Here is a 12,828-nt window from a genome sequence, read left to right on the forward strand (position 1 = left end):
ATAAGCAATTATATCAATTATATCTTATAGCAATTATATCTGTAAAGAACATACAAAAAGGCATCAAGTAGTATATTCACTTTATTTTTAAGTCAAAATATGAAAAAAAAAAAAATAAACTCCCAACCTACCTAATTTGCTAATATATAGCCCAAATTAAAAATTTTAAATGTATTTTGCAACCTTTTAGCCTACTTATTTTTCCAGTTCTTGTTTTGCCACAGTTGCTTCAATTATCAGGTACTATGGTTGAGGTATAGATTGGCAGAATCAATAGGAAATATGCAATTTCAGCCTTAGATTTCCATATTAGGAGGGTTGATGCTAAAGTAAAGCAGAGCTGCATACTTCTCTAGTGCTTAAATATGACCCCTTAGCAATATTGACAAGAAATGAGTAACAGAAAAAATTCAATTTGGACTAAATGGCAATCAGGAACTGGATACAGTCTAAAGGGGGCCAAAAACAGGGCTGTATAATTGGAGTTCAAAGAACTCCAATTATACAGTGATTTTAAAAAAAATCACTGTATATAAGTGATTTTTTAGTGAACTAAACGCTTCCCTTGCTAATTTAGGACTTTAAATTGATTAGCCTACTGGAATTTACCTATTCTATGCAATTGAAATATTTTACCTTTCCAGATCATTAAGACAATCCATCACAATAAAAAAAAAAAAAATATCCAAGGCATCTTGAATGGAATGACTAAAAGAAGACAAATGAAAATCACAATTTGCAATCTAACAATTAAACTTCTGGCCACACAAATTGTATTAGGATACCCAGCTCTGAAATAAGTGCTCAAGTAGCTTTGCAGTAACTTTAACTAATATTGCAATAACTTTATAAGTTTTTTCTTAACCATTTTATTATCTACCTATCCCCCCACCCAGTAAAAGATAAAACCCACCCACCCACACAAGAAAAAAGCCAGTTTTAACAAGGATAATAACATAGTTTCTAAGTCTATTTTAGTGCAACCTACCCAACAACAAAAAATCTGGCTCAATAACTCACCACACTGGTACACAAAAGTGGTGCCTTCATCCTGGATCCATCTGAACATATCCAGTTCCAAAAATTGTACACAATTGTACACGTACACATACTCCATGATTACCTATAATTGAAACTTTTGCCCTCTTTCCGAGTTAACTTGAGACGAACGTACAAAATGTAAAAGTTGTTAAAAGTCAACTTTTCATTAACTTTCAGTCAACTTTTACAAATCGAACGCTAAAAGTTAACTCGGAATCACAAATAAAACGTCAGAATGCTGGTTTCAGTCAACTTGGAATGTGATTCGAACGCAACACAGGTAAGTCCCATAAAACGCTTGGATTAGCCAGATATGTAATCGGACAAGTAAAAGAATTAATTTTAGTAAAGGGATAATTTTGGCACGTAAAAGAAGAAGTTAAAGCAAGGCTTTTAAATTCTTATTCCGCGTGGTCTTAGTACATTTGAAATGCCCAAGAGAGGAAACAATGGACTGCCGTATCATCTGTCAAAGAAGTTTGGACTGGGTGATAAATCAAAATCCATAAAAAAGAGGGAACAGAAGAAAAAAAATGTTAAAGTTCAAAAGACAAAGCCCACTGATGAGCAAGTTTTAGTTAGGGCTGAACCAGAAGAAATTTCAGTGGTGCCAAACACTATTCACAGGGTATGTCATTCCTTTTTATGATATACAGTTGATTTGATAAAGCTCTGGAAGGGGTGTGCCTTGCTGCTCTGAAAAGCACTTGAGTTAGGAGAATGACATTTTTTGGGGGGGGGGAATCCATAGCCTATGTTTCCAAGTTTCTGTCTCTACTGTTTCCCTATGGCTGTCTTTAAGGTTCTATAAATTGAATAAAATGTAGCTCTTGGCTATAGGCCTACTCTTTTACCCTTATTCTAAGGAAAAAAATTCCATAAGCCTAGGCTAAGTATTTTTTTGGTAGGTTAAGAACCCCAGTACTCAACCACCTGATCACTAGCCTATTTTGACACTTAATCCACTGTTAAACCCTAATATACCACCTAGAAACTTGTTTTTTTTTTCACTGTTGGATTTGCCTAGACTACTGCACTATTGGATTTGTATAAGGGGCTACTTTTTGCTATCTTAGAAAGCTTTTAGGTTAGGAAAATGAAACTTTCAGGGATAGATCTGTAGGTTAAAGTATGGTTAAAATTCAATCAATGTTCCTATTACCTGAACAATTGTTTAGGGTCATGAAACTATTGTTAATAGATGCATTTTGACTTTTTGAACATCTTTTCTCTCTTGCAAAATTTCTGCAAACTCACCATAATGGAGTTATTATATATGTGCACATTAAGTGGGGGGGTAAAGCATAGCATATATTAAATATAGCAATGGTTAGTTTATGTATTTAATATATGCTATGTTATACCCCCAACCCCCTAATGTGCAAATATATAGCCCAAATTTGTTTTTAAACTATTAAAGATTTGCAATTTCAAATATCTGATCAATAGAAATGATTGCAATTCTATATGTGTAAATACAGGATATTTGGGCCAGAATAATTCCATAATGGTGAGTTTTTAGTAGTTTAACAAGAGAGAAAAGATGTTCCATAAGTCAAAATGCATCTATTAACAATAGTTTTATGACCCTAAACAATTGTTCAGGTAATAGTAACATTGACCTAAAATTCTACTTTAGTGACTTCTTGCTATCTTGGAAAGGGGATAGGTTAGGAAAAATGAACCTTTTGGGGATGGACATACAGGCCAAAGTATATCCCAGGAAGGATTTTAAAGTACCCACCTCTACTCCTTCTCCCTATAGAAGGCCCTGAAATTTGTCTACATTACAGGTCTATACCTATTGAAATTTTGACAAAACAACATTTTACCTTAATTTTCAGTTACCAGTTGCTTTTTCTCTGCCTTTAGTTCTGAAAATGCAACTCCTGTTGTTTGGGTAGAATTCTGAGCCATATCAATGTTTTTTTTCAAAATTTAGGAAATGTATTTACATATCTTTAAAACCTTATAAATTGGGATTGAGCAAAGTTGTGAAGCTGAAAACAATTTTGTTGTACTTCATTCAAGCAGAAGATCTATTTTGCAAGGTCAGTTTATGTCATTTCAAAGATCTTCAAATATATTTCCTAAATTTAGGAAAAAACCATTGATGTGGCTTAAAATTCTACTCAAATAAAAGGAATAACTTTTTCAAGACTAGAATCAGAGAAAAAGAAACAAAAAAATAAGGTAAAACATTTTTTTGTATATATTACTATGAATGTCTGAAATCTGGTTAATGTCAAAATTTACTAGTGAATGTCCTAAATTCCTTTTTCTCTGCTTGGATTCAATTATCTTTGCAAATCAGTTTTTTCAGTCTTGTGCAAGCTTTTATGATAAAAGTTTGGTTAGATTGCATTAGGTTATAAATATCAGAAATGGGTTAAAACTTAGTTTAACCCAACCTGCCACAATTAAGCCTTGAATAATACTAAAACAATTGACTGGCAACACCAACTAAATCCAAAGAGAAAAAATAGTATTTTGGACATTCACAAGTGAATATCAACATTGTCAATTTTGGACATTCACAGTAACATCAAAATTCCAATAGGTACAGACCTATCAAGGTGGCAAACTTATAAGACTTAGAAATCAGGAGAAGGTTAACATAGAAGTTTGGCAATCCCTTCCCTGAGGATGTTTTTGGCCCTATATTCATTACAGAAAAACATACTGTATATCACAAAGAAAGAATTAAGTTGTTTCAATGTTTTATATATTATAAAGTTTATGTGGGACTATAAGGTGGGGTAGTCATCATTTTATTTATAACCTGTCATGAAAAAAAGAAATCAGGCAGGGCCTAGAAAAGACAGTATAAAAAGAAAGAAAAATACTTCAACAACAACAAACATGGGACAGGTAGAAATAACCAAAGAATAGAAGAATTCTGGCATTCAGTATAAAAATCTCAAGCATGCTTCTCAATAACCCCAGTTGGGCTTACCAATCAATACTTTCTATTTTTTATTCAGTGGGAGGTTTATTCTTATTTTGAGCACAATTTTTTACCTATTATGGGGCCTGTTGAAACTACATGTCATGATTTCTGAGCATCAAGGCCATTCAATTATTTCCACAAAAAAGGAGCTCTGCCTATGCCTCTGAACGCCTTGTCTGTGTTGTTTTCGAATTTGGGATCTCTCCCCCTCGAATTCATGTGTATGAGCATGCACTGTTTAAGTAGAGTGAGTGGTGTAGTTTGAGGGAGGGGACAGTTGCCGCCCAATAATTTAGAGAAAAAATTGTTATATTGCCAATGCTCATTGACTCTCCAGATCTTCCCCTCCCCCCAATAAAAATGCTAGAGCTACATCCCTAGATAGAGTCAGGGTGGTAATATAAAAAAGGAACACCTTTTTGTATTGGTTCTGCTCCCAAACATGCATAATTTGTGTGGTGACTCTTACTATAAATGCACTCATCTTAAGCTGCCTGAGGCTGACCTCATCAGTACCCCTTCTCAATCTGTTTGAAGCTCTACATCAGTTGGATAATATTCACACTGTGTTATCATTTTATTTGTTTTTCAATAAAATCCAGGATCCTGACATTATCACGTGCCTTTCTGTGCAGGCACTGTTTGAGATGTTTGCTTTGAATATTTCTTTTCAGTATTTTTTGGTAACAGTGAAATTTATAAAAGTTTACCCTCTTTTCCAAGGAGTAGGATTATAAACTTTGAGATTGGATTTGCTCTCATTCCTGAGAAATTTTCAAGATAAGCCTCTAATTAAATCCTCCTAATTCTTTAACCTATGCCAATAATAAAATTGTTTTGTTCTTTTATATTCTTTAAATGTGTTTTGTAAAATTTGCAAATAAAATTCCAAATGTTTCAAAATATAAAATTTGCAAATATTCTTGGACTATCAAAACTGTTGAAATAAAGGAATATTTACCTAAAATCTTATGTGCATTTTTGCATCATAAAGTTGTTGGTCGCCTGTGTTGTCTCATTTTATTGATATACTAGTGTTGAAATGGTCTCTTTTTGTATTAATTTTTTGTTTTGTCAGGTCACCATTCTATGTTTTTTTTTCTAGTCACTTCAGTAATTTTTAACAGCCCATTCTTTCACATGTAATTTTGTCACCACATAATGTAGAGGAATTCATCACATATGCTTTTTCCAAACATAATCTAAGATATTTAACTCAAAAATGGTTTATCCCCCCCCAAAAAAAACTTTATGAATCTACTGCTCTTTAGGGGCCTCCCCAAGCCACTCAGTATGTTTCCTAGTGGCAATAGGGGAACACCCCACAGATGTATTGGGTACCTCCATAGGAGGCATGGACCAAGGGGGACCTTGTCCCTGGGTGTCCATAATAGAAACCAGGGCACCCTTACCTGAAGCCATAAATATAGTTTGAGGAGGAAGAAGGCCCCTCAGATGTACACTCAATATCGCTCTCCAGCAAGTCCACAAATCCCATGAGTTACAAACCTTCACACCATTGTGGGAGGATCCTCTATAGGAGGACAAGTACAGCAGGGTGTAAGATCCAGATCTATGGACAATGGCCTGTGCAAAGGGCTACCTCAACCCTTTTAGGGTACCTGCAAAACTGGCTAATTTGTCTACTGTGGACTGCCTCCCTGTAGTAGCATAATATTTATAGCCATGAATATATAATGAGTTGGAGATAATAGGCTTGGGACTGTCTTTGCAGGATTTCAACTCTTGTTGATAAAAAATATTGTCAACAGCTGAAAACCATGTTGTAACCAAGATGGGTCCAGGATTGCCCAAAGCCTCCATTCATACTGGAAGTGCTAGGGACTTCTGGCTGTCCAGTTCTAAGCCGGCTTAAGCGCTTTGGTGTAGACTTGAGAAGATATGCTGATCTCTGTCCTGCAATGGTATCTGGGATCATTGCTTTTTCTAAAGCCAAAATAATTTCAGTGATTTAAAGAACATGAAAATTGGAACTTAGAATGTTACAATGTTAAAAAATGACTATTGTATCAATATTTTGACTGATGAATTCATAGAATTCAAACTGGACTTACTAGAAGTTTCAGAAACTCATATCACAGGGGTAGGAAGCATGAAATTAGGTGATATAGAATTTGTTTAACTCAAGGCAGGAAGGATGGGGTACATAGAAAGGGATTAGGGCTCATGATGAATAAGGAATCTGCTAAGTCTTGTTTAGGCTGGGAAGGTATTAATAATAGGATACTAATTGCTCATTTATGACTAAAACGTTCAGGGTATCAGTTATAGTAGTATATCCCCCTGTTAAACCAACTGACAGAGATACTAGTGCCTCAGATGAATTTTACTTACAGTTACAGGAGCAAATGGACAGGGTCTCAGGTAGGAATATGATGTTTTTACTAGAAGATTTTAACGCCCAGGTGAGTAGAAATAGGGATAGACTAACATAGGTAAATTTGGTGTAGGAAAAGAAAACAGTAATGGCTACAGACTTTTGCAATTTTGTAGGTATAACAATCTAGCTATAACCAATATGGTGTTGGGTCATAACATGGCCCATAAGTTGACATGGTATTCATGTGATGGTAAGATAGCAAACCTTATTGATTATGTTATAGTAAACCCAAGACTGGCAGGATCAATACAAGATATTAGGGTATACAGAAGTACTGTTATTGATGTTAAGAATAAAGATCACCATCTAGTAGTGTCAAGGGTTAATTTAAAGCTGAAATTTTGGAATGGTAACTACCTACTGGGAAATTATGATGTTGGTAGACTCCAGGATGAGAATTTGAGAGAAATTTTCCAGGAACAGTTGAATACTAAAATGTAGAGTTTAAAATTTGACAATGTGGAAGATGGTTGGAATAATTTTAGAAAAAAACAATTTGTGAAATTTCTGATGGTGTGTTAGGGAAGAAAGTTTTGACTTCAGCTAAAAATATTAGTGAAAAAGCTTTATGTTTAATCGAGAGGAGAAGGGGTTTGTACAAGAACTATCTGGGTGATAGATCCTTTGAAAACAAAAGGAATGTAAAGAAAGCGGAGAATGTATTAAAACATGAACTAAGGAGGTATAACGTGGAGGCCATGGATAAAATTGCCAAGGAACTGGTAGATGCAACTAGATAACATAATAGTAAAATATTGTACTGGTATATTAATAAATTGAGAGGGTAATTTTCCTGGAAAGTTTCTTTGGGAAATCTTAACCCCCCGATTTTCTAGCTTAGATTCCTGTACGTTTTAAGGTTCGACTTTGGGACGCAGCCTCTTTAACTCTTTAAGAAAACGAAGTTTTTTTCATATTTGTGAAAAAAAAAAACTGCCCGATAAGGGACTTGAACCCTTGACCCGAGGATTAAAAGTCCCACGCTCTACCGACTGACCTAACCACCTGCATGTGTGTAAATATAACTTTTAAAAATTTCAAATTAACATGGGCTCTTATGGAGAAATGGGTTAATTAAGTGGCTAATGCGTGGTTTCTGGAAAACAGGGAAGGAGTTATCGGATCGAGCTGAAATTTCGCGGATAAGCTCCTGGGCCGTAGGGGACCTTAACTTGCGAATTTCAGCCCAATCGGACAACGTTAAGGGGGGGGGGTCGAAACTTTCGGGGGGTTAAGATTTTCCTACGAAACTTTCAAGGGCACTTACTCGGAGAATTCCGCATCGAATGAGTCTTCGTACACCCAGATCCGATGTCGGCTGTGACCTGTAGGCGTCGAGAAAAAAAAAGAATATGAAACTTAAGTGGCTATGCGTGGTTTCTGGAAAACAGGGAAGGAGTTATCGGATCGAGCTGAAATTTCGCAGATAAGCTCCTGGGCCCTAGGGGACCTTAACTTGTGAATTTCAGCCCGATCGGACAACGTTAAAGGGGGACTGGGGTTGGTGGGTCGAAACTTTCGACCAGATTTTCCCCATGAAGGAAAAGTCGGAGGGGGATGAAATTTGGCAGGTTTCTTAGTTGGAGCTCGGGCTACGAAATGCATCCCTCTGCGACCACTGGAACCGAAGATCGCTTAACATTGTCATGGTTCGCCTCTTTATAGAGGCACGAGTGTGCCTCCTTGACCAGACAAATATATTAAAGTGATTAGTGCTATGTACAAGAATGATACTGCTATGGTTAAAGTAGGAAATGAGGTTAGCAGCTGGTTTTGTATTAAATCAGGAGTTTAGCAAGGTTGTGTTCTATCCCCCTTTATAAGGATCATTTTGATGGACTTTGTCTTAAGGAGCGCAGGAAAGGCTATGCGAGTCCGCAGAACCAAATGGCAAGGAAAAACTCTCCTGGACTTTGACTATGATGATGATTCAAGCATCCTTGATGAAATTGTGAGAAAAATGAATAAAATTTTTAGGTTTTCTCGGTTCACGGTGCTAGAATAAGTTTGAAAATTAATGTTAAGATGACTAAGGCTAGGAAAAAGTGAAGATGAAAAGGTGACGTTGGGTAACGAAAAGATTGGCCAGGTGGGCAGCTTTACTTACCTTTTGAGTATGATTACTAAAGATAGTGGGATCAGTGAAGATGTTAAAAGTAGAATAGCTAAGGCTCAGGGTGTTTTTTCACAGTTAAAAAAGTTTGGAAGAATAGGAAGATAAGTCTGCAAACCAATATTAGAATATTGGAAGGTACAGTGATGACAGTGGTCAATATTGAAAGTACAGTGATATATGGCTCTGAAGCATGGGTGCTCTGAAAAGCAGATGAAGATTTACTAGATGTTTTCCAGAGAAATTGCTTATGGATTGTTCTGGGTACCTGGCTGACTGACTGTATTTCAAACAGTATGCTTTACAAAAAATGGGCTTCAATCCCGCTTTCTAGGGCTATAACAAAAGTAAGGTTGAGATTGCTAGGGCAACTTCTACAGATGATGGATGATAGATTGTCAAAGATCTTCCTTTTTAGCCAACCATCTAGGGCTAAATGGAAAGCTGGTCGTCCTCATATGAGTTGGGAGAAAAGAAAGATTTAAAAGAAATTTGAACTCCCTGGGAGGGTGTAAAGTGGGAGGCTTTTAATAGATTGGGATGAAGGAGTGTGTTTAGCTGTGTTGACCTTAGGCTGCTTGGTGCTGTGGTGAGTTGTTAGTAGCAGTAGCATTATAACTGAAAACAGTGAACTCACTCAGATACAAAACATTTGAAGTCAGGTTTGCATATGCATCCCATATCTTACAAGCATAACTTTTCAACATCAGGTTTGCAGTTTCTTTCATGTTTGCTCCAATGGGCATATGCAGCCCATATCTTACAAGCATAACTGTTCAACACCAGGTTTGCAGTTTCTTTCATGTTTGCTCCAATGGGCATATGCAGCCCATATCTTACAAGCATAACTTTTCAACACCAGGTTTGCAGTTTCTTTCATGTTTGCTCCAATGGGCATACCCAGGTATTTAAGCAAAAGGAATTTAAACCAATAGAAATTTTGAAATTCTAATTCCTTTATAGTTAAAAGGCAGAACAACTGTTTTATCAGTGTTAAAACTCAAACCAATGTGCTCACGCTCTTCTCGGAGAAGCTCAAAATTTAAAGAGCATCATTGAAAGCACAGGAAAGGTTCAGTAAGTCATCTGCAAACCTAACTAGCAAGGTATCAACTCCTTTGAAGATAAATGTACAGTTTAACTGATCCTGAGCACCAGTAACACATTTATTGCACAAAAACTGGAGCAAGTCAAAGCTCCATGGCACACAACTTTCAGGATCCTAAATAGCAGACTACCATCTTTAATTCTAACTTTCATATGTCTATGTCTTTGACAAATAATTAAAATGGTGTAAGCACCTTTCCTATGAGAAAGAAAAATGAGGGAATGATGGACAAGACAAAACATGTACCGCTAGACAGCTTTAAAAGTGTTAGCTTTCTGTCGAATTAGTCAGGGGCAAATCTAAGCAAAATCTGGGGGAGGCCTAATGTGACAAGGGCGCCATAAACAAAATCTTGGGGGGGGGGGGGGGGCAAATGTGATAAAGCTACCAATAATTGGCCAACTTGACAAATATATCCAAAAAAACAGGGATTGTGGGTGCCAAAAATCCCCCATGGATCTGCCAGTAGTTACAGTTGCTTTGGGAATTAACAGGCTGTTGGTGTTGAATTTTTACATACAAAATCTGTTGTCAAATTTAAGATAGTAGTTTTGCTTATCTTTTTTCATACTTCCATGCAGGAAATATAAAATATGACAAAAATACAATACTTTCTGGAAGTTTCATAATTTTAAAACAACTAAAAGAATAATCTTAAAAAAACTGAGCTTTTCAGCAATGAATAGATGTAATGTGGAGTCTGGGTTTCCATTGTAACCCACCTTCTCCCAGGCAGGTCCACATGGCTTTTTTATGTCTGTGGTACTTCAGGAACCAATCTTAACAATGAATCCCCCCCTCAAAATTTGTATAAAGGACAAATTCTATTTGTAAATAATAAAAACTATTAAAATGCTCCTGATTCATAAAGAGGAATTCATAAAATGAAAATGAGCCAATGATCTATATCACTTTTAGACATGGGCACCATCAGCAAGGGGATGGGGAAGGGGGGATATCTCCCTGAGAAAAGGAAAATAAAAGAGAACTTCACTTTGAGAGTTTATTTGCTTCTCTAATGTATTTAAAATGAAATCATTTTTAATTTAATGACAACAATACTACCTGATAACCCTTTTAGAGTGCTTAAATCGATTATTATCCTTCCTATTCAACAGAAACCTGCCCCCCCCCATGGGGACATTTTCCGGTAGTGCCCTTGAAATTAGAGTAGTGCCGAAGGTAAGTAATGTAATTAAATCAGTGGAAAGTTACTTGTCTAAATCACAGCTTTACTTAATTGAGTCATATTTACCCGCTTGGGACATTTTTAGGCCACACCTTTTGACAGGATTTAAACCAGTGGTGTCAATTCACAAATATTAGGGGGGGGATTTTTTTGTTTTTTATTTCTTTAATAAATATACCTAAAAAGACATTTTTCAAGGAAAACGCCCCAAAAAAGTATTTTGCAAAATCTAGAGGGGTACATACCCCTCTCCCAATCAACACTGGTTGTTTACACCCCCATCTCGTCTGTGGTCTTCCCTGAATGATTTCACTGAATACAGTCTGTTTGAAGTAATAACAGTGTATCAAACAGTTCGTGGTTACGAACTGTAGTAAGGAGCGACCCGGCTCAATAGTAAACGAAACTCTATCAAACGGAATTTTGATGCTAAAAGATATATCAAAAGAATCAAATTTTCATGCTGATTCTAAATTTTTTTTTTTTTTTTTTTTTTTGGTTAGCTACTCAAATATAGAGTTCATTGCCTCAATGCATCTAAGAGTCCTATTTACCTGACACAAAAGTTGTGCATTCAACTTGAATTAATGTTGACAAGTTGGCAAGTTTTCAATTTTTTTCTCTTTAAACGTTTATTATATCTTTTAATGATGGAAATTTTTCTCAATTATCAATATGTTCCTTATTATGAGAAACTTATTTTTGAAAAAAAAATGTTGAAATGGAAATAACTAACTTTCTTTTATCTGCCATCTGTTTGTTCTTCACTTACAATCTAATTTGGTTAATTTATTGGGAATATATGAAACACAACTATGACAAAATATAGGGAGGAATAAAAAAATTACAAGAACACATGAAATCCAGTGTAAAATATTATGCGCACGAATTGTTAGAAAATAACAATGTATAAAATCCCCAAAAAGTATATTGAATAGTGAAATAAATATATACAAAAATGAAACCACTATACAGCACTACATATGCAATTTATAAGAAAATAACAACGTATAATATAATCCCCAAAATGTTGTTTGACTAGTGACAAAAATGTGGGAAAGAAAGAGAGAGAAGAGAAAATTTGTGAAGCACAAGTGGGAGCTATTTTGTTTGTTTTTCTTTTTTATTATTCTTTGTTACTTTCCATGGAATCAATTTTGTTTGTCTCATTGAAAATAACTAATTTTCTTTGTCTCAGGGGAAATGGAGGAACAAGCAGAGGGTACTTGTGTTTGCAGCAAGGGGAATCACTCATCGAGATCGTCATTTAATGCTGGATTTGAAGAACATGTTTCCACATTCGAAATCGGAATCAAAAATGGAAAAAAAAGATCCACATCTTGTTGTTAATGAGGTAAGCTGAGTATGTTCATTTTCCCATTCATTTTTACTATGCAAAATATCAAAATATTAAGCTTTGGGTGTGCTATTTTACTGTTGTCTATGGTTTGACAACAATAAATTAAAATTAAGCTATGGTATTTTATTCCCCCCCCCAAAAAAAAAGCTTTATGCGTCTACTGCTTTTTAGGGGCCCCTCCAGGCCCCTCAGTGCATTCCAAGGTGGCAATAGGGGAACGCCCCACAGATGTATAGGGTTCCTCCATATGAGGCACAGACCAAGAGGTTTTTTTAAGTTTATGGTTTTTTAAGTTATAGACCAAGGGGGTTTATGGTTTTTTTTTTGCACTTAGTATTAATCAAGTGACATATAGCAATCACAAATTCTGTCGGTCGGTCTGCCGTTCCTGGTTTTGCTACTTTAGGCACTTCCAGGTAAGCTAGGACGATGAATTAGAAATTGATCAAATTCGATGAACTAGAATTAGAAATAGTCGTTTTCCCGATTCGACCATCTAGGGGGGGGGAGTGAGGGGCCTGTTAATTGGGAAAAAATAGAAAAAATGAAGTATTTTTAACTTACGAACGGTTGATCAGATCTTAATGAAATTTGATGTTTGGAAGGATATCGTGTCTCAGAGTTGTTATTTTAAATCCCGACCGGATCTGATGACATTGGGGGGGG

At 35.8% G+C, this 12,828-nt stretch overlaps 1 protein-coding gene across 1 annotated transcript in view; it reads left to right on the forward strand.

The window, feature by feature from the left end:
- The first annotated feature begins 1,399 nt into the window (after positions 1–1,399).
- The window catches only part of LOC136032653 (ribosome biogenesis protein BRX1 homolog), a 38,998-nt gene continuing 27,569 nt past the window's right edge, over positions 1,400–12,828 (forward strand). The window contains exons 1-2 of the mRNA XM_065712938.1: positions 1,400–1,669; positions 12,001–12,156. Of these exons, the coding sequence (XP_065569010.1) occupies positions 1,472–1,669; positions 12,001–12,156 (354 nt within the window). The 5' untranslated portion in view covers positions 1,400–1,471. The remainder of the gene's footprint in view (positions 1,670–12,000; positions 12,157–12,828) is intronic.

The sequence above is a fragment of the Artemia franciscana genome, chromosome 11 (assembly GCF_032884065.1).
Source record: "Artemia franciscana chromosome 11, ASM3288406v1, whole genome shotgun sequence".
NCBI lineage: Eukaryota > Metazoa > Arthropoda > Branchiopoda > Anostraca > Artemiidae > Artemia > Artemia franciscana.